The sequence below is a fragment of the Podarcis muralis genome, chromosome 17 (genome assembly GCF_964188315.1).
Source record: "Podarcis muralis chromosome 17, rPodMur119.hap1.1, whole genome shotgun sequence".
Lineage (NCBI taxonomy): Eukaryota > Metazoa > Chordata > Lepidosauria > Squamata > Lacertidae > Podarcis > Podarcis muralis.
Window position 1 is genome coordinate 40,198,494 of NC_135671.1, and position 23,005 is coordinate 40,221,498.

The following is a 23,005-nucleotide window of genomic DNA, read 5'->3' on the forward strand; positions in this document are numbered from 1 at the left end:
ACCCATGACCCTGAGATTAAGTGTCTCATGTTCTATCAACTGGATGAACTCTAAATGGATTTTACTATGGAATGCTGAATATTCAAGGTCCTGTAACAGAATTGTCCAGCTTCTCCTCTGGTACATGCCCTGTGTGGTTTAACCCCACTCAATGTTGTTTTTGTTGTTGATGATGATGATTGAATTTATATACCACCCTATACCCAGAGGCCTTGTTGACTCCATCTCGCTCGAGGTGCATGCTGGAGTGAATTAAAGGCCACATGAGCTGCTCTGCCTGAATCAAAGCTACCTGCATTTACATATCCCCACCTTCATGTGGGGAGGACTGTTTCCTATAGATGTTGGGGACTTTGCCCTTTATTGACTCCTCCAACATCACAACTCCACCATTTGACTGTTTCATTCCTCAAAACACCTGTGTGATGAACTTTTCCATTTCACCCTCTGTTGTCTCCATTTCCCCCCACATAATAAGATGTCTTGTTGCTCAGTTTCAAAAAATAATTATTGGAATAGAGCACCATGAGATGAGTAGTGGCAAAATGGGTTGAGCTTAATATAAGAATTAAAATATGTCTTGAAACCCCAGTTATGGGCTCATCCACACTTCTGTTTGTCCCTTGCCTAGAAAACATGAGTCTGAGCAGCTTTCTGTTTGCCTCATGCTTTCTAGGCACAGCTCTTAGCAATTTTGCCCTTGCCCCACCATCTCCCCAAAGAAAATCCATTCTTTAGCAATAAATCAGAGCAAATGTCTGTCCGGAGAAAACTCAAGTGACATGTATCAGCTGGAGCTTCTGAACCAGACTCACATGGAATGGGTTACAGCAATCTAGCTTGAGGTTACCAATGAATGGACTACAGTGGTCAGGCTATCTCCTTTCAGGAATTGCAGTAGTTGGTGAACCAAGACACTCCTAACCACAGGACATGGGGCTTCTAGTGGCCAGCACCGCCAAGGTAGGGCAAGGGCACTGGCAAGGGAAGCTGGGCAGGAACAGGCAGCACTCGGGGGGGGGGCAGGCTGTGTGTTGCGCGCATGCTCAGAACATGCACAGCCCTGCGAGTCGCCTCATGGGTGGTGTCCTGCACAGGCAGGCCGCTGCTGCTGATCGTCTGCTTGACCCCCGCTGTCGCTCACCTGGCTAGCTGCCACCTGCCACCAACTCCCCACCCCCCATGGTCCACTTCTGCTTTTGGAAATATGGCAGCCCTAGCTGGGTAGGAAAATAAAGATGCACTAAAGACAAAGTTTCCAGCTATGTTTCCCATCAATTAGTAATGATGACCATGCTAATGCAATTGATTTCAATAGGCCTACTCTGAGTTTGATTTAGATGCCACCCATTGCAGTGGGCACACACACACCACCAGCATTCTAGGGCAAATTTATTTTCACACATCTTTGCACACATTATTTGGTTGAGTAAATGCATCATTGAATTTGAAGAATTGTGATCTTGGAAGGCTAGTTGTGCTTTGGTTTCAGAAAGTGCAAGTTAGGTGGGTTCACATTTAAATCCTGAGCAAACCTAATTTCTTTCCTCCCTCCCCAGTGAAAGAGTCAAGTATGGCTGCTTGCTCTCTGCCTGGCAAGTGAGCAGGTATCGCAACATTGAGCAGCAACAGCTAATGATAATAGCAGTGAAGAGTTAGACTCAGTGAAGGAGGTGACCCATGGAGAATGTATTGCCTGAGAGCCCTCCAAAGCCTCACCAGAGAAATTTATGAGACAAGAAGTTGCATTTGTAAACGTGGACACTCGAAGAAGAAATAAGCCAGGGTGGGGAATTTGTGTCCCTCCAGATATTCTTGGACTCCAGCTCCCATCTGTCTCAATCAGCATGGACACTGGAGAGGGAGGATTGGAGTTCTTGACAAACAGCTTCCGATGGACCTGTTCCCACAGCCCTGAGGTAAACTCATGCCCACAGAAGCTAGTGCCTCTTTTTAAAAAAGTTTAAGCATTCTGAGTCTGTGCTGGTACATGGGCATATTAAAAGGCAACTCTTAAAAACACAAAGCCAAAAGATGACACTAATGTTAGCATTTATCTGTGAAAAGCTCCATGCTGCCCTTTCTTCACCAATGACTTCTGACTCCAAACTGTAAAGTATGTAGTGCTTTGAACTTTACAATGCAAAGATTCTTAAGATCAACAGGAAAATCCTATCGTGAACCACCTTCCACTCCAAGCATCCACAAAATTTAGTCCTACGCCTTTGGGAATTTAGGTAACTTTGCTTCCAAAAAGCTTTCTCAGGGCTTCCTTCATCTTGTCATTTCTCAGAGTGTAGATGAAGGGATTCAGCATGGGTGTAACCACTGTATACATGATGGCAGCCAGTGTGTCCTTCTCAGCTGAGAAGCTGGATGAGGGCTGGAAGTAGACCCAGATGACAGTGCCACCACCACCGGGTCACCACAGCCAGGTGGGACCCACAGGTGGAGGCGGCTTTCCACTTTCCTTCAGTTGATGGAATTTTCAACACAGCCATCAGGATGCATGCATAGGAGAGGCCAATGAACAACAGAACTCCACTGACCACCACAGCACCTTCTGTATGAACTAGCAGGACGTTCAAGTCTGTGTTAGAACAAGAGATCTTGAGCAATGGGAAGATGTCACAGAAGAAGTGAAGCACCCGATTGGAGGCACAGAAAGAGAGGCTGGACATCAGGAAGTTGTGCAAGAGAGCATGGAGGTGAGAGACCAGCCAAGAGACAGCTACGAGGAGCAGGCAGACCTGGCTGCTCATGACTGTGGCATAATGCAGAGGCCAGCCGATGGCCACATAGCGATCCAATGCCATGGATGCCAAGAGAAAGTTGTTGATCGTTCCAAATGCAAGGAAAAAGTGCACCTGCGTGAAGCACCCACCATGTGAGATCTTCCTCACTTTGCAGAATGTGCCAGCCAACATCTTGGGCACAATGGTGGTTGTGAAATAGATGTCTGCCAGTGAGAGGTTGCTGAGGAAGAAGTACATGGGGGTATGGAGGAGATGGTCATCCAGGCTTATGGCCAAGACAGTGGTAAGATTTCCAGTCATTGTGGTGATGTACATGATTAATAAGATAATAGTCCATTCCAGTCCTGCTGACTTGAGATGCCAAGGAGGATGAATTCAGAAGCAGTGGTCTTGTTGTCTTTCTTCATCCTTTGAGAACATCTGTAGGATGCAGAATAAATTACATTTAAGCCATTCTACCAAGATCAGCATAATTGCTGCAGCCTGTATAAGGGTTTTGATGCCACTTTGGCCATGTGTGGCCTGGGTGGGCAGCATATTTAAATTCAAGGGATGGCAATGCATAAATCTGCAACTGGACCTAATGGTCAGGGGTCCCTTCACCTTACACTCTTTCTTATTGGTTCTTTGGGATCTGGGATACAATTGTGATGTAGAAGTTAACTTATTATAATTGTGAAATGAAAACTATCTTGTATAATAAGAGATTTGTTGAAAAAATAGCTAGTTTTATTTCTGACTGGATGTTGAGGGAAAGGAAGACTTTTCCTTAAACTACCTAGAATAATGTCTCTTGATTTCATGCACTATGCACTTTTTTTTTTTTTTTTTGTATTCATGAGTGTGCATGTGCTTGTAATTTGAACTGTAGTATTGAGGGGGAAACATGAAATCTCACTTTCTCCCTCTCCATCCCACACCTCCATTAAGTCATATCTGGACAATGTTCTTTTCTCTATACTGGGAATGCAGGAAGTTTCTTGGTGAAGGACATGGCAGGTACTCCCTTCCCCACCAACTACCAGCAGGACAACCCTATGCTCACTTTGGGACAGTAGCTTGTCAAGCTAAAGAATCTCCACTGGTTAATAATAATAATAATAATAATAATAATAATAATAATAATAAATTATTTATACCCCGTCCATCTGGCTGGCTTTCCCCAGCCACTTTGGGCGGCTTCCAACAAAAGATTAAAATACAATAATTCATCAAATATTAAAAACTTCCCTAAACAGGGAACCCTCCCCCCAGTATAAATAGGCAGAGGGATTCACAGTCTGATGATCCCTGCAGCTATGGATCATACATTGGATTGTTGGCTGCAGTGCCACCATGCAGCCAACTAAAAGTGAAGCACTCCAGGGATTTTTTCAGGTAGAACATTAAAGTCCTGTCTCCTAAATGTCTTTTTTCCTGGTTTAAACTAATGTTTGGGAACCTGCTCCCTCCAAGCTTTGCTCATTCCCAGTCATCACAGCCAATGGGCAGGCATGATGTGAGCTGAAGTGCAACAATATTCAGAGGACCAGAGGTATCCTATCTATCCCTGCAGAAAAAGTCCTTACATCCAAAGCTTGTTAAGAGAAGGCAGGAGCCACAATTTTCAGACAGCATGTTGGACTAATGTTAACCTCATTGCTTGTATGTATCTTAAAGAGACCCCATTGAGTTTCCATATCTTGAAGAGAAGCCATGAGGTGACGTCTTGCAAAACTTGCTTAGACTTCTGCTTTGTAGGAAGCAGAGCAGTAATACAATGATTGTGTAGAATCTAAACAGAGAGACCATAATCTAATCTATAGAGAAGTACAAAGGATTTTAATATTTGACTTACCAAAGTTGGTTTGGGAGGCTGTTGTCTTATTCTGGAAGAGCAGAACACAGAAAACCAGTGGAAAGGAAGAAGACATAATATGGAAGGTTCTTTCAATCCATTACCCTGTGGTTGGTAGTTGACTCATTTGGTGAATCACAAAGGATGTATATCAGTGAAAAATATCAACAAATGCGATTCCACCGGGCTTATTTACAGTGCTTTCCAGGTCTGCTGGGGGCCATCCCCAAGACTGCTAGTTAACAAAAGAAATAAAGAAAGAGAGCAGATCCATTGCCTGGAAAAGCTCCTGGGACCTTGCTTCCCACACATCAGAGGAACTAAGTACTCTGACAACTGAAGTTGTCCTTAGAAGTCTACAATTGTCATGTGTTAGGAATGACTCTGAGTGAGACTGTCAGACCCAGGTTTAGAGGCAAGGGCAATCTTTCAGCGAGGCAAGATCTCTTAGTTGCTCAGACTACTGAGCAGATCCAAGCTTTTATCACAACTTTTATCACAAAGCCATCTGTGGTTACAGTTCTAACCATGTTTACTCAGAAGCAAGTTAACAGATTCCTCCAACATTACTACCACCAAACATACAACAGGGACTTAAAACCAGATCTTTAAAAGGCCTGGGGGGACAGAAAAGCCTTAACCAGCTGGCAAAAAGACAACAATGCAGGAGAGAAATCCGTTCCCTGAGATGCTTCCTCTGAAAATGCCCCCCTCTCTTATAGCCACTCGCTGAGCTTCAGATCATCTAGTGCAGAGGTTTTCAACCTTTTTGAGTCCATGGCTCCCTTGACCAACTACATTATTTCTGTGGCACCCCTGTGGGGCTCAGGAGCCCAGTTAGGTCCCCCCTTGCCTGCAGAGCTGGCAGCCCCTCACCCCTTTTTGAACATCCTCCCTTGTGGAGTGTTCCCTCAGCCTCCTCTCCTCTACCTTCTTCTTGGGAGTTCTCTGGGCAGCAGCTGCATCCACCCCTAGTCTTTGAGCTCCCCCACCCAAAGAGAGATGTCTCCTCACACTGCCCCATAGGAGCCTGGGACTTGTCTATCTATTCCCAACAGTAAGGGCTGGCAGACTGGCTGGCTGGGCTCCCTCGCCAGCTTGCTTACTTACTTTGATGACAGCCTGAGAGGGCACTATTTGCTTGTAGCCAGGGCTGCTGCAACAAACATCTATGGAAGCTTTAGGGAGACAGAGACGTGAGAGGGCATCAGAGGAGGGAGGGAAGGAAAGAGGGACAGAGGTCAATGTTGCCCGCAGAACCCCTGACCATCATTCAAGGCACCCCAGGATGCCACAGCACACTGGTTGAAAACCACTGATCTAGTGGAAGTTCATTGCATGGCATGGACACATTTCTGTGTAGAAGGAGAGAGAAGAACTTAACGGGTATGGTTGTCAAAGGTCTTGGTCTTCTGTGACTTCATATTGTCATCACCCAACTGTAACTCTCTTTTTTTAAATATGATTTTTATTAATTTCTTTTTTAACACAATATTTCAGCATACGAACAACAAAACAAACAAATTCTTTGCTCTACTTTGCTCATGACTTCCCTCCATCCCTTCAACAGGTTTTTAATTTTCAAATCTTTGTGTCTCACTTTATATCCTCTACTTCAGACTCGTAAATACATCTTCAATTTGCTCATATTGTTTGAGTTTTACTCCCCTTACTTCCATCAAAATCTCACCATAAGTAGCCCGTCTTTCCTCTATATTTTGTTTTTTAACAGTCAATGCCTCTGTAAGGCAAGAGCCACTATGTTGTTTTCCATTCTAACAATTTTTTATACAGTGGTGCCTCGCAAGACGAAAAGAATCCGTTCCGTGAGTCTCTTCGTCTAGCGGTTTTTTTGTCTTGCGAAGCAACCCTATTAGCGGCTTAGCGGATTAGCGCTATTAGCGGCTTAGCAGCTATTAAAGGCTTAGCGACTTAGCTGCTAAAAGGCTATTAGTGGCTTAGCGGCTTAGAAAAGGGGGGGGGAGCGGGGGGAAATTGCAAGACTCGCAAGACGTTTTCGTCTTGCGAAGCAAGCCCATAGGGAAAATCGTCTTGCGAAGCAACTCAAAAATGGAAAACCCTTTCGTCTAGCGGGTTTTCCGTCTTGCGAGGCATTCGTCTTGCGGGGCACCACTGTATCTATCCCATACTTCATAGACCGGCTTTCTTATAACATGGTTTAGAAACCCTTTATGAACTTTTACTTTGTCATACCAAAGATAAGAATGCCACCCAAATCTCTTGTCATACCCTTCCAAATCCAATAAATCCGTATATTCCAATAACATCCACTCCTTTAACCAACACACCCAACTGTAACTCTTTCCTGTTATTCCTTGTTGGGAAATTTTCTTGGGATTCTTGTCATACCTTGTCATACCTGAAATATTTGTATTTCAATTCATTTTATTTATGAATCACTTTCCATGGAAGATCCCAAGCTGATTTAATGGGGGGGGGGGACCCTCAATAATAAAAACATATATAAAAACAATTTTGATTTCAATACATATATGTTTGAAGAAGTATAGTTCAAATTCAATGAATTTGCACCATGATCAAGCTATAGAGGAAAATCTGACTATACATTGGCTATTTTGCAAGTTAGCTTTGCCACAGTACGGAAATTGGAAAAGGAAAGTCAACATTTGCTTCAGCTCATAATTTGGCTGAAACTTTATGCAGAGGCCCAGGAATCTTCCTCTGTTTGTTTTTGTAAACCTAAAGCCCAAAACCCTGGAAGTGTTCTTATGGCTCAAGGTGGCCTGGGCATAATGACTGTTGCTTCTCTTTCAGACTCATTTTTTATCTGCTTGCTTAATAAGTTAACAATGTAGTTATAAGCTATGACATTTGTAATTGTTGTGGGAGCAGAAAGATGCAGGAGGTTCCCATGGGGGTGGTTTGTGTGCTGGGGGGGGGTCACAAAGGGAGGGAGGGTGAAGGTGAATAGAGGGTGCAAAATGGGGCTGCAGAAGAGAAGAGAGAAGTGGCCTCCGAATGGTGTTGGGAAGGTGGAAAGCAAGCTTAGTAGTTGCATGGGATGGGAAGGGAAAGTTCTAGAGGGTTAATGTGAGAGGAATGGTGGAGTGAGCATGTGTGCACCCTCTGGTACACATTACATAGAGAAAAGTCAAGTCCCCTGCTGAACTTTACTTCTGCAGCATAATATAATAAGTACAGGAATACATACATATATTTATATTCATATATGCATTGTTGCATTTATCTGTTTATATGCTGGTTGGTGCCCTAATGGAGTATATATGCATATAATAGCAAACATATTATAATGGATTTAATATGCAATAATCATTCATTATATTTTATGAAACAGATTTGAGGGACCTCGTTTCTCATCAAGATTGAGAAGAGAATTAGAAAGAAAAAAATCCATACAAGTAAGCTAAATGTTTAGACTTTCAAAAAACCCCATCCCTATAATAGCATCAGCATTGAGGAAATGAACATGTCACACCTAGAAATGGCACTGGGGGAGGGGGAGGAGGATGACCCTGCCAGTGCTGCTACTCTCATCAAAGTCAGAGTTTCCTGAGGCTAGTTTTAGGTGAAGCATGTCAAAGTGCAAAGTACCTTCCGGCGGGAAGGTAAACGGTGTTTCCGTGCTCTGCTCTGGTTTGCCAGAAGTGGCTTAGTCATGCTGGCCACATGACCCGGAAGCTGTACGCTGGCTCCGTCGGCCAATAAAGCGAGATGAGCGCCACAACCCCAGAGTCAGTCAGGGGTCCCTTTACCTTTAAGGTGATATTCAACTAAGTCCTACTTTGGGTAGACTGATTAACTTCAATGGATCTACTCTCAGTAGGACTAACATTAAATACCACTCATAACTACTAATCACCCACATTTCATTCATATTGAATACAAAAAATATAACTGTTGACCAATACCGTATAATCCTTTCTTTCAGACTTGGCTCCCAAACATGTGTGGATCTTCGGCCACAGCATAGTGCATTGGGCAGCTGTCCAAGCCACCACGGGTTCATCTGGTGAACATATGCACCTTCAGCCAAAGGTCAACATTTCGTGTGCTGGGATGCGCTGCTGCCTTGGTTGCGTCAAGAGCTTTTGTTCCATCCCCCACCGGATGCAGTTGTGTTCCACCTTGGTGAAAATGACCTGGTTGTTCGTAAGAGCATAGCGCTGATGAAAACAGCAATCACAGACCTGGAAAGGTTATATACCAAGCACCCTAACATAACTATATTCTGGTCAGAACTTCTCCCGTGCTTACAATGGCGTGGCAACCTCAAAACTAACAGACTTAACTACACCAAAAAATGAATAAATAGGGCATTGCGCTTGGCAACCTTGCGCATTGGGGGTCTCGTTGTGAAGCATCCCAGCATCAAAATCTACAGGAAGGAACTCTTCAGGGCTGATGGTGTGCACCTATCAGCCATCAGTAATGATTATTGGCTGAGCGACATTAGGCATGGCCTTTTGGAACGGATGGCGGATGGTGAAGCGTCCGTTCAGGTATAGGTAGTCTTGGCAGCGAGACTGCGATTTTGCGGCCTTGGGTGGCGGTTTCAGGCCTTGGGCGGAATCCTTTAGTTTATCTTCTTAAATGGGGGGGGGGCGTGAAGTGGTGATCCATGGCCCCCTTGCGGTGGTGATACCAGGGTTCCCCGTTAAAGGGGTCTTGAGGGGAAGCATTGGCCATACGCTGAGAGGTTGTCATTGCTCTCCCCTCCAACGGCAGCAAAACGGGGAGGGGGGGCTCTCTGCTTGAACATATGTTCTCCAGAGCCAGCCCAATCCCCACACATTCTGGATAACCCTGAAGTCTCCCAGATCCCCGGCTGGGACTGGGAAGGATAAACGCCCAATGCCTGAGCCAAGGTCTCCCTATCTGAAACTTAATAAAGCTAAGGCCAATTTTAATCCCATAGCGTGTTGTCTTGAGTCATTATTCCGCTCGGGGGTCGCCTGGGGTTGGGGGGACTCCGCCTGTTCATGCAAAAGATGAGTTCAATATTTAGTTATAAAACTGACAGATCAGTTCCAAGTTCTTTATGAAAACAATAAAATTATTTAGAGATTGTCAGTGTGGGATATCCCACACAATTGAGTTTGAGCCGGGGTGTCAGGGAACTGGGGCCTGAGAAGGAGGAAACGCTGGGGAAATATAGAGAGCAGCCTCTGATAATGAGCAGCTGCACCTCGTCAGAGAGGGGCTGTCAGGAAGCAATGGATCAGGGAGGGAGAAGCAACTTCCAGGGCTTAAGGGAGGAAGGAAGAGGGGAGGCTTCAGGAAGTTGTTGTGCTGGAGAGGACGAAGGGAGGGTCCAGTCTCGGCTAAGAAGGACATGCTTTTACGAGCTCCGGATTGTAAATAATATAATGGACTTGATAAATCTTGTAAAGCTGGCTGGAGTCCCGGGCTGTTATCTCTTCTAGCACCCACCAATCATCCTGACATGGGGCGGGGAGACACAGAACAAAAATAGATGTCCCACTGTCAGCAAGATATATGAGAAGAGGGCGTGTGTGTTAAGTTGCTGCAACCTTGAGACCAAGAGTCTTTTTGAGGGCAGCATGAACCTCCCGGTTTCGGAGACTGTAGACCATTGGGTTGAGAAGCGGAGTGACCACACAGTAGCTCACAGAGACAAGTCGGTCCCTGTCTGGCTGAAAGCTGGATTTGGGTCTGAGGTATATGAAGGAAGCACAGCCAAAGTGGATGACCACCACAGTAAGATGAGCCCCACAAGTGGAGAAGGCTCTCCGGCGCCCCCCAGGGGCAGAAACTCTCAACACAGCTCTCATGATAAATGTGTACGAGAGAAGAATCAGAAACAAGGGGAGGCCCAGAACAAACAGACCAAGGAGAAGCAAGGCTACCTCGCTAAAATGTGTATCTGCACAGGCCAGGTCCAGGAGAGGTGGAATATCGCAGAAGAAATGCTGGAGGCGGTTATGGCCTGGGCAGAAGGGAAGATGGAAGACAGTGGTGGTCATGCCAGCGCCAACACAGAAACCAATGGAAGTGCAGAGTGAGATCAGCTTGGTACACATCTGTCCGCCCATTCGTGTCACATAGTGCAGTGGGTCACGAACTGCCACTGAGCGGTCATACCCCATGGCTGCCAAGAGGAAGCAGTTAGTAGATGCCAACGAAGAGGCAAAGAACATTTGTGCCACGCAGCCAGGGAAGGAGATGGAAGAAACACCATCAGATGACGCCAAACCTGTTAATGCTTTGGGCACCAAAGCTATGCTTATAAAGGTCTCTGAGAGGGCCAGGGAGCAGAGGAAGATGTACATTGGTGTCTGAAGGTGGGTATCCTTCCATACAGCCAAGCCCAGCAGGACATTGCCAGACAAGGTGAGGAGGTAGAAGAAGAGGAAGACAGCCAGTACGATAAAGCGCAGCTGCGGCAAGTCGGACAGGCCAATCAGCAGGAATTCAGATGGCCTTGTTTGGTTCTCCTGCGCATCTTTAGCTGTAAAAATTGGTGAGGAGATTTGTGGTTAATGACAGGGCACCATCCAAGGCACCCTGCTTCATTGCCTAAGACAAAATGTTAAGGTGTGCACCCTGCCCCCCACAGCTGCTGCCCCTTAAAAAGCCTCGCAGCTGCGGCTTCTGGGTTTTAATAAGCTCTCGCAAGAGGTCCATGAGATCTTACCAGAACTCAGAAGCCACAACCACTTCTCCTTGCTTCTCTGGTGGTGAGGGAAGGTAGGGAACCACCCACCAGAGGAGAAGTTAGGAGCAGCAATGACAGCGGTGAAATCTTGTGAGAGTTCTGTGAGGTCTTGCCAGAAGCTGTCACCAATTCTTTTTGCTGTTAGTGATGGAAGAGGCATAGCTCCTGCAAGAACACAACCCCTTGGAATTTCACTGCCCATTGTGTCTGGTTCAAGGACACGGAGATAATTGTTGTCCAGCCCCTGGCTATTGAGCAGTTTAGTCCTCAGTGCCAGAAGTACTCGCTGTTAACTGTAGTTCTACGCAGGGTCAACTCCCTCTTTGTTGATTCTTGCACAAGTAAAAACACCTTTTAGTGCCTGGTGAATGGATACATCAGAGGTTGGCAAGGTTTACCCCTCCCAGGCTGGTTCACTCCAGCGGAGATCCCTCTGTGGGCCGGATTGTGTGCCCGCGCCCACGATTTCCGGCGTCTGCGCAGACATGATTTCCGGTGCTGCGGAAGTGAGTCCCTGTGCCGTCCTGCGCCAGTTTAGCTAAGTGCGCGGGGACTCATGAGTGGGCAGCTCGTGGGCTGGTTAAATGACCCCCGTAGGCTGCTTGTGGCCCATGGGCCTTAGGTTTCCTAAACCTGGGATACATGCACCAAACCAAAGGCTGCATTCAATGATGCATACCATCCAACATTTCTCCGACTAAAATAGGGACGTCCCATTTCATAACGATAATTTTACTATTTATACCCCACACATCTTACTAGGCTACCCCCATCACTCTGGGCAGCTTCCAACATATATAAAACCATAATACAACATTAAACAATACAAAAAGCTTCCCTATACAGGATTGCCTTCAGATGGGTCAGGGGTTAGATAACTCCATACCGTCCAACATTTATCCAATGCAAATAGGGATGTCCTAAGGAAAAGCGGGACATTTCAGGATCAAATCAGAAACCGGCACGGCTTCTCTAATTTAGGGATGTCCCTGGATAACAGGGACACTTGGAGGCTCCGGGATAAACTACGGAGAACATTCATCAACACAAGGATTTCTCCTTGGGTAATGGAACTTTCTCTTTCTCCTCCCCTGCACTCCCCTAAATCTGTTCTGGAGGTTCTGCCAACTCCATATCATAGTGTTAACAAAGCAGAGTTCTCAGAATTCCTTGCAGGATGACATGACTCTTAAAGTGGTATAGGGATGCTTTGCCTGTATTATGTGGGTGTGAGCCTTGTTCCAAAAGGGGAAGCTGAGATTTGTGTGATGCAGCAGGGTAACAGAGCCGCACCTTCTGTCCTTTCCCCCCAGTTTGTGTAGCAAGGACTTGAGAGAGTTGTTCCCAAAGGGATGGAGATCAGAGCCCATGGCCCCACCCAGCCCCTCCCTGATCTTGTCTGTGATCCTAGTCTTACCCGCCATGCACCTAGAACCCCCAAGGCCTCTTCAGCCCTCTCTCTTCATTGCTGCTGTGCATGGCCTGCAAGACAGAGAAGGAGGAGTGTGTTTTCACATGTTATCCTACAATTGCCTCTTGCATTGCTTTAAGGTACAGCCTCCACTGACTAAAGTGTTTCTTGGATTTAAAAATGACCCTGAGAGGCACAAGTAGCATTCAAAAGGTGCTTCTCAGGGCAACAGCTTCCAGGGGGTAACTATGTTTACCTATTTCAGCAAAAAAGGGAGGCAACAAAAGTTTTGTGATACCTTAAAGACAAAACAATAATTGCATAGACTTTCATGATAAAAGTCCATTTCATCAGATAAAGTGGACTCCAGTGGTCCGTGAGCTTCATTCAGGTGATCTGCAACATGTCTCTAGATTTGTAATTAAAGATGGCAGACAGCACACACCCTTCATGTTAAATGCTCAAATTGATTTTAAATTTTTATTGCGTTTGTTTCTTACATTATATTTTATTGTATTACAATTGGAATTCATTTACAATTACTGCAATTACCCTGCTGCACTCCAATAGTGAGAGGTGCCGCGTCCTCCATTTCTGGCCCCTGAGGAATATCTTTCCATGCTTTGGGGTTCCGCTTTTGGTAAATAACAATAAAACAGTCCATTTGTCTGAATATGAGTGACAGTGATGCAGGGTAGGGTGATTGCCAGATGATATTGAACCACACAATGGGAATGGGTTTTTTTAAAAAAAATGAATGCATTATTAACAACCCATGACTCCTTCCCTCCAGGCCACTCTGAGTGGTATACCATATTACGTAGTATTACTACTTTGTTAGTCAAAATGGGAAAATTTTTGTACCACCATCTATAGATGCCTGACATTCTAAGGTGTGGGAAATGACTTGTATGGTTCAGCTGGCAAGAATAAGAGGAGGCAAACCGAGTGAAGCTCTGGTCAGTTTCTTGGCTGTGCTGGCAGAGGCTGATAGGAGCTGGAGTCCAGCAACATCTGCAGGGTCACAGGCTGCCCAGCTATTTTCTAAGTAGGGCTACAAGTAGGAATGGGGGATAAATTGGTTTGCATTTTGATGTGAATTAGAATAATAGAATCATAGAATTGTAGAGTTGTAGGGGACCCCAAGGGTCATCTAGTCCAACCCCATGCAATGCAGGAAACTCAGCTAAAGTATCCAAGACAGGTGGCTACCCAGCCTCTGTTTAACAACCTCCAATAAAGGAGGGTCCACAACCTCCCGAAGGAGACAGTTCCACCGCCAAACAGCTCTTCCTGTCTGAAAGTTCTTCTTGATGGTTAGTCCTCTCAGGACTCTCTTTCCCAGGCTAAACATACTCAGGTCCCTCAACCATTCCCCATATGCAAACAAATTGCAGATATCTTTCAAAATATCCACTTCTCATAATTTTGAGGTGCAGTTCTCCTATATACAGTATCTGAAAACTGCCAGCACAAATGAGCATACTATTCAAATTGGGCACAGATATGTGTGTGAATTTTCATAAGAGCTTAAAAAATAAATCACAGAGTGATGTGGGAATGGGACAATTTGAACTGGAATAATCAGGAACTAAGATAAAGCAAAATGGACAGATTCACCAAACCCTAGTCACTGGTGGCTTGCCTCATGAAATAAAGGTGTTTGCCCTCAATGGAGGAAGAAACTGAGTTTAAGACTGGGATTACTTCTGAGTGAAATAACAGAGAAATATCCACCAACTTTGAATTATTAGGAATGAGGGATTCCCAACTTGGATGAAGGTATTGAGGGGGTGCTCATCAAATTTTCAGATGACGCCAAACTGGGTGGGTGGGTAGCTAATGCGGCAGACACAGAACCAGAATTCAAAATGACCTTAATAGATATTTCTATTAAGAAATATATTAACAAGCTGGAACATGTGCATGGGAGGGCAACCAAGATGATCAAGGGTCTGGAAACCAAGACTACTGCGGAACAGTTGAGGGAATTGGGTATATTTAGCCTGGTAAAGAGGCAACTGAGAGGAGAATTGATAGCCTCTTCTAACATCTAAAGGGCTCTCACATGGAGGATGGAGCAAGCTTTTTCCCTCCTGCTTTATAGGGGAGGACCCGAACCAATGGGTTCAAGTCACAAGAAAAGACATAAACATCAGGAAGAACTTTATGACAGTAAGAGCTGTTGGACAGTAGAACAGAGTCCTTCTATGGGAGGCTTTAAAGCAGAAGTTGGAGGCCCACCTTTCACGGATGCTTGAGTTGAGATTCCTGCATTGCAGAGGGTTGGATGGGGTGGCCCTTGGGGTCCCTTCCTAATCTACAATTCTATCATTCTAGAATCAAATAACCAAGAGAAGTATCTCATCTATTTTGGGATAACGAGGAAGTGAATGAAATTGAATCTCAAACTCTAATTCAGGACTGGGATAAATAGGAACCCAAAATTGACTGATTCCTCCATCCTTAGCCACAAGTGACTTGCCTTATGGAACGAAGGTGTTTTTCCTCAACTGAGTGTCTTACATGGAAGCTGGAAACAGCAGTATGTTTTAGTTCCAAAATTCCTGAGCGGTGGCAATATTAGTTTGTTATAACAACTATGTTGTTGTTGTTTAGTCGTTTAGTCGTGTCCGCCTCTTCGTGACCCCCTGGACAAGAGCACGCCAGGCACTTCTGTCTTCCACTGCCTCCCGCAGTTTGGTCAAAATAACAACTATACACACAGGCAAGTTAAAGCTTTCTGTAAATTTCTGGGTGGGGTGGACAGTCTCTCTATGGAGATGGTGCCTATGGAGTAAAACCATAAGTTAATAATATTCTTGTTGTATATAACTCCCAGAAGGTTTAACACAATTAACAATGTATCTTTATTTTTCCTGCTGGAAATGTAAATGTCTGCCAATCTTTATCAATATCAAAGCTTATTGACCTGTGCCCAAACTTTGCCTTGCAAACATTCTTCCTTTAACCACCAGGACAGTCCATTGGAAGTTTCTTTTTTTCTAATGTTGACACGGTCTTTGATTTTCCTGCATCAAATATTTCCCTTATCTTCTTTGTAATATGCTTCTATGCATTTCAAAAACTCAACAGATCCCTTTCCCCCCCTTTCCTCTCTTCTTCACATTTAATAAAAATATTGTTATGAATCTTTTTTTTTTATAAAATATTTATTAAAGATTTTAGACATTATAATCACCAAACACATATAGAACCATCACCAAAATACAATAAACAAAGAAAAACACAAAAAGAAAAGGAAAAGATTAACGCATAATACAAAAAACATACCACAACAAAATCAAATAATTAATAACCATATTTTCTTCACTTTTTGGACTTCCTCACATCTCTCAATCCTGCGTTCCTAATTTATAAAATTTTAAACAGCAATTTATCACCTTATTTCGATTCTTATTTTGTAGTTTTCCAGTGTTATGTCTCTAACTTTAAATACTTTTATCAAGAGCTTAAATACTTAATTTAGACATAATATTAATCCAAAATTTGTCTTTTTCTCAAGTTTCACCTACTCTCATATTCCTTTCTACTAGATTGCTGATGCCATGTTATTTTCAATCTTACATCCTTCTTAGCACTCATACAGTTTACAATGTTTTTGTAAATAGTCCTTAAATTTTTCCCAATCCTCTTCCACTGCTTCTTCTCCCAGGTCTCGGATTCTGCCAGTCATTTCTGCTAATTCCATATAGTCTATCAGTTGCGTCTGCCATTCTTCCAGCGTGGGCAAATCTTGGGTTTTCCAGTGTTTGGTGATAAGTATCCTTAAAAATATTGTTATGAATCTGTGGGTGTAAGACATCCTGAATTCTGGATTAAGTTAGAGTTAGTATTTAATTAAGGTTGGGATGTTAGAACTAAGAAATAGCAAGACCTGTGCATATTCAAGATGTGTGTTGTCAGTGTTAATCCAGGAGTTAGCAGGTAGGCTAATTCCAGTAGGTGAGCTCTTTAATGAGTTTTATTATTCATATTTTTAAAATAGTTTTTTTTAATTTATTTTTTAAAATTCCATGATACAGTAAAATTATAACTACAAAAATTACAACTTGAATAAGCTGAATATGGAGTCCTCTCTTAAAAGTAAGGCTTAGCCCAGGAGTCAGCAAGCTTTTTCAGCAGGGGGCCAGTCCACTGTCCCTCAGACCTTGTGGGGGGCCAAACTATATTTTGAAAAAATAATAATGAACAAATTCCTGTGCCCCACAAATAACCCAGAGATGCATTTTAAATAAAAGCACACATTCTACTCATGTAAAAACACGCTGATTCCCAGGCCGTCCGTGGGCCAGATTGAGAAGGCGATTGGGCTGGATCCAGCCCCCGGGCCTTAGTTTGCCTACCCATGGCTTAGCTCTTTCCACCCACAGAGGACAGTAGCTCCTCCTCGGTCTCACCTGGGATCTTTCCTTTCTCCTCCCAGCCTATTACCCAGGGAGACCAACATTTCTCTGTCTCTCACCCAGGGCCCTCCATCAACCATCTACCACCCCATCAGTATACAATCTCTGGACCTTAATAAAGGCCTCAGACAAAGGACTTCAAAGAAAGAAAGAAAAAAAAAAGAAGAGAAACAGAAAAAAGGGTAGAAAGAAAGAAAGAAAGAAAGAAAGAAAGAAAGAAAGAAGCTAAGATTTAAAACAAAAACTAGAGAAAGATACAAAAAAGAAAACTTCTGATTTTCTTCTGGCTACATTAAAAAAAATTATTTAAAACATTCAGATTTTTTATTAAGCTAGCTGAGAAACCTTAATCTCTTTGTTTCTCAGGGGGTAGATGAAAGGGTTCTGTAGGGGGTGTGACCACTGCGCACCCAACAGGTGGCCTTCCGGATCTTGTCACACTCCAGCTCCCATGATCAGAGATGATGGGAGCTGGAGTCACCAAAGTCTGGAGGACACCAGGTTCCCCATCCCTGCTGCAAGTATTAGGCTGCAATTCTATACACCATTCTATACACATCCATCCCGCATCACCAGTGGTCAAGCATGTTGGAAATTGTACTTCCAGCAATATTGACAGGGTGTACGCCTATACATACTTACCTGGGAGTCCCAATATACTCCCTGGGGCTTACTTCTGAATAGGCAGACATATATAGGAAGGATTTAAAAACAGTTGTTCTTATGGGTATCTTTGAAGATGTCTGTCTGATAAACAGCTGTCTGTGCAGCTGAATTTGCATACTATGAACAACTCTCCTTGAGGCAAGCATCTTATCTATTTTGCCATTCTCCATCTATGCAGCCAACATGGTCTAGTGTGACCATTGTGCAAACCAATGAGTGAAAGACCCCCTATTTTAATGAATTCTCATTTAGCAACCCACTGTTCAGCTGAAGTGCCTGTGGTCACCAGTCCAAGCTTACTGAAGAGCCTTTTCATGGCTGCCTTCATCTCATTGTTTCTCAGGTTGTAGATGATAGGGTTCAGCACGGGGGTGACCACGTGTATGCAACAGTGGCTACCTGCCTCCTCTCACCTGAGGAGGTGGAGGATGGCTGGAAGCAGACTCCAATGATGCTGCCACAGAAGAGGGTCATGACAGTGACATGGAAAAGTCTTCTTCTTTCCAGCTGCTGAAGGTACCTTAAGCACGGCACCTACAATCCAGATGTAAGACAGCAGGATGCAGAAAAATGGAGTCATCACCAGCATGCTGCCAAATGCATAGACCAACATTTGGGTAGAATGAGTGTCAGAGCAGGAGAGATGCAATAGAGGATAAGTGTCACAGAAGTGGGAAACCTCTCAGGGACCACAGAAGGAGAGCTGGTCGGTCAAAAGAGTGTGGAACAAGCAGTAAACATTGGGGAGACCCCAGGAGCCTGGGACTAACAAGAGCCAGTGTTTATGACTCATTAGAGTGGCATAGTGCAATGGATGGCAGATGGCCACATACTGGTCATCTGCCATGGAAACCAGAAGGAAGCTGTCAATATTGCCAAAGGCAATGAAGAAATGCATCTGGGTTAGGCAGCCCCAGTAGGAGATGTCTGCACTTCCAGAGTCTCCAAAGGTCTCCAGCATCTTGGGAACAGTGACATCCACCAGAAGAAGTACATGGGGGCAGAAAGGAGAGGAGGATCAGAGCAGATGAGCAGGACAATAAGCACATTTCCCAGTATAGTCAGCAGATACATGGTTAGGAAAACGGGAAAGAGGATGCCTCGGTATTCTGCACTGGCAGAGAAACCTGAAAGGATAAATCCAGAAAAGACTGTTTGATTGCCCATTGTGACATTTTTCTGTTGAGAGAGAAGCAGAAACCAGCATGATATTACATGTTTGTAAATACTGGAATACATCTGTAAAGCAGAAGCTTTGAGATGCACAGCAACAAAATGGGCAGCTAGGCTCAAACTGCTAAGTTAAAATGCTGTGTGCTTTCTTCACACAATTTAGACAAAAATGGATCATGCGTTTTCCCAATTAGCTTCATTAATATCCATACCTATATCAGTTCCACATTGTCAGGGACTAGGTGGATGACGATGGGGGGTGCGATGCTTCAGAGGAAGAAGGCTCAGAGCCCAGGGATTGGTGGTGGGACACTGAGGAGAGATCAGAGGGAGAATGGGGGGTGGAATGGTTGGGTGCTGAAGAGGCAACAGGCTTTAGTGAGCAAGGAAAGCCTCTTGCAGGGAGCAGTTCAGACTCAGACATCGAAGCAGAGGAGGCAGGACCAGAAGCTGCAGAATCATGGAATCATGGAGCTGTGGAGTTGAAAGGAACCCTCAGGATCATCTAGCCCAACCCCTGCAATGCAGGAATATGCAGCTGTCCCAGATGAGTATCAAACGTGCAACCTTGGCATTATCAGCCAACTCTAACCAGCTGCTCTGGTGTAGTGATCAGATGGGATTACTATGAGGAATTATAAAATATGCATCAAGCCATTGTGTCCACAATGAAAGCTTTGCGTTGACTGGGTTTGATTCATTGACAATAATTTCTGATCAAATCCCACAAGGCTCTGCATCTCTGGCCATTTTCTCTGCTGTCCTATTTCTCTGCCTGACAGGCACATATCAGCATTCTAAAACACAGGCCAGTTGTTCACCAGGCATCCTCAGTACATAAAGAGAGTAGGTTACTTTGATGTAGTTTAATCTTTAGATAGATCTTTGGGCCAGGAAGAGAGTTCACAAAGAGATGGTAAATATTACCCATCCTTCCTTCCTTTACTGCTTGTTTCTGACCTCCGGGTTTGCTGTATGCATTCCTCCTTTCTAGTCCTCTTTTATTTACTCCCAGATATGTCTGCATGCTCAGAGTAGTCTTTGTAGTTAACAGAATTTCTTCTGATCTGATCTGACTTTGTCCCATGTGGGGGTTTTGAAATGCTCAGAGGAAATCTGATTGGTTCTTACAAACACTGTGTAAAAAGTTCTTTTGTGAATAAAACGACCTGGGCCGAGGAGTGGACAGGAATTATTATTATTGGCACCCCTCCCAGAGTCTTGCTGGTCAAGCCTCGCGTGTATTCTATTAATCAGAGTCCAATCCTTCCTTGCTTTGGGAATGCTACATCTGGTGTGACCTTTTTATGCTAGTTGGGCACCTTCCTGGATTGTTAAAAGGTCCTCTGGGAGGCTATGCCTGCCGCCACAGGAAGCAGTAGAGGAGGAGGAGGAGAATGAAGCAGGGTGCGAAGTGCGATGGGGGAAGGAGTGGGTGGGTGGGTGAGTGAGCAGCAGCAGCAGCTGCGGGGTGGTGGTGGGGAGAAAAAGAGGTGGCAGTATGGCATACCAGCGCAGGCTGCCTCCAAAAAAAGCACTGCTCCTGCCTCTGTCACCTGTCTTAATAATATTTGGAAATGCTCCAACAGGCAAGAAGGGAAGATTCATTATTTTGGCCCTAATGCAGATATTAGAAGAAATATGCCCAGGTTAGAGGCCCCAAACTCCTACCCTGTTAGCAATCTATTTTCCAGAAACCAAAGAGATTCTCCATTAACAAATGCTCAAGATAACCCAGGGTCTAGGGGTAATTATACTAAAAGCAAATCATGATAACTTTAGCTCTCCTTTAAGATACAATACCTGACTAGAAAACATCTGGAAAGGTCTTAACTTTCTTTCCTGAAAGCTGGAATTTTGGGATAATAAGAAGGCAGATAAGGATTTTATTTGTATGTTCCAGCAAATTGTTATAGTAAATTTGCAAGCAGAGTTTCTTTGCTCAAGCTGCTATCACTTTGGATTTGGCACACAGAAAGAACTGTCAATTAATAGGCAATCAGGGGTAAGAACATGCGGCCCTCCAGATGTTGCTAGACTACAACTTCCATCATTTTAAAAATCACTTTATTTGGTGGAAATTCTCAGTAAGAATAATAATAATAATAGGAGAGCACAAATGGAGGCATGATAGACAGATATAAGCTGCAATATTCGCTAACTAACTTGGTTCCTGAACAAACTTCTAATGAGCTCCATTCCCTTCTATGATTAACCACACAGGGCTTTTCTTAAAGACAGTAGAAGTCTTTGGAGAGTTGAGCCTCGAAGCATCTGGGGACGCAGATGAACACAGCATAGAAGGGAGGGAATTATCTGGGTATCTTGGGTGCAATTTCCTAGACAGGGTTATCTAGTCTGGTTCTACTGGAGCCTTCAGGTCCAGATTTGCCAACTGGTGTAAATCTGCACTGAGCAAAATGAACTGGATTTGCAGCTATTGTACCTTTGGATCAAAGGGGATGGCTAATTGGCTGGCCTTACTGCACCAAAAGCAACTTGGCCAAATTCTCACCTAGCATAAATCAGACTTTGTCAAAAACTTTGGGGCAATAGCCCTTGCATCAGTTTAGAATGGCAACTTTTGAAATTAACTCCAGGAGAAAATGTATGAATAACATTGGAAGAATAAACACAGAACATAGCATTGCCTTAGCAATTAAGCTCCAATCCTATAACATGTTTACCTGAAGTCCCCTTGATCTCAGTGGGGCATTTGCACTGTTAAGTTATCTAAATGCAGCAATAAAAACACTGCTTTGGGCAGATCCACTGCATACACTTTCATTCAACACTTGGCTACACCCAAAAAAGTCTGCGGTCTGTAGTTTGTTAAGGGTGCTGGAAATTGTAGCTGTGTGAGAGGTAAACTATAGTTCCCATGAGTCTTCAGGGGACATAAAGGTAAAGGTAAAGGTACCCCTGCCCGTACGGGCCAGTCTTGCCAGACTCTAGGGTTGTGCGCTCATCTCACTCTATAGGCCGGGAGCCAGCGCTGTCCGCAGACACTTCCGGGTCACGTGGCCAGCATGACAAGCTGCATCTGGTGAGCCAGCGCAGCACACGGAACACCGTTTACCTTCCCGCTGGTAAGCGGTCCCTATTTATCTACTTGCACCTGGAGGTGCTTTCGAACTGCTAGGTTGGCAGGCGCTGGGACCAAACGACGGGAGCGCATCCCGCCGCGGGGATTCGAACCGCCGACCATGCGATCGGCAAGTCCTAGGCGCTGAGGTTTTACCCACAGCGCCACCCGCGTCCCTTCCATCAGGGGACATAATGTGCTTTAAATGTGATCACCTTACTCTGTGGCTCTTACCCTCAGGCCCACACATCAGGCAAGCAAGGAGAGGTGTTTGTGCCTGGAGAGAGGGGATGGAGGACTCCCCCTAGCTGGCCCAGCTGCAGCAAATTCCTCCAGGCTACCAACTTTCCCTCTCCACATGGTATCATCTAGCAGTTTAATGTGGCAATCCAAATCCCTAGCTGGCAGCACAGGGTTGAATGGAATGGTGTAGCTGCCACCACACCCACAGCTCATGCCAGACAAGGCAGAAAGGGGCAGGCAGAGGACAGCATGTCCCTTTGCTGGGCTGCAGCAGCAAAGAGACCCAGATTGGTCCTGCTACTGTCATGGATGGATGGCAGCAGGGCTGACTCAGGATCCAGCCCGCCCTGTGTTGGCCCATTTCCCACTGCCAGTGCAGATGGGAATACCACTACAGTATCTTCCCTCTGCCTGCTTCTTGGATGGCTGCACTGGAGCAGGGGCATAGCTAGCTGCTCCGGCACTTGGAGTGGTGGGGGCAGGGCGATCCATCCATGGGGGCATTGTGGCGATCTGCACATGGGGGCACCGCATGGGGGTGCTGTGGCGATCCGCCCAGGGGGGCAGTGTGGCGAACTGCCTACGGAGTCCGCCTGGTGGACACAAGCCCCATGCTGCTGTTTCAGGCAGGAGAGACCCATGGCTCAGGCACGCTGCAGGCCAGGCCCCACGGTAAGTGCCGACCCCCGCAGTGTGCCATTTTGTCACCCCCCTCAAGGACGACACCT

The 23,005-nt window shown here is 45.0% G+C and overlaps 1 protein-coding gene and 2 pseudogenes across 1 annotated transcript; all 3 read right to left on the bottom strand.

Annotated features, from left to right (window-relative positions):
* Positions 1–2,233: 2,233 nt before the first annotated feature.
* Positions 2,234–3,163, bottom strand: LOC144325989 (olfactory receptor 1F1-like; annotated as a pseudogene).
* A 6,949-nt stretch (positions 3,164–10,112) lies between these two features.
* Positions 10,113–12,696, bottom strand: LOC114587424 (olfactory receptor 10Z1-like). Its single transcript, XM_028711629.2, has 2 exons — positions 12,690–12,696; positions 10,113–11,065 (listed from the first exon to the last, which is right to left on the bottom strand). The coding sequence occupies exons 1-2, from the start codon at positions 12,694–12,696 to the stop codon at positions 10,113–10,115; spliced, it is 960 nt and encodes a 319-aa protein (XP_028567462.2).
* A 5,324-nt stretch (positions 12,697–18,020) lies between these two features.
* On the bottom strand, positions 18,021–18,957 carry LOC114587425 (olfactory receptor 1L4-like; annotated as a pseudogene).
* Positions 18,958–23,005: the final 4,048 nt, after the last annotated feature.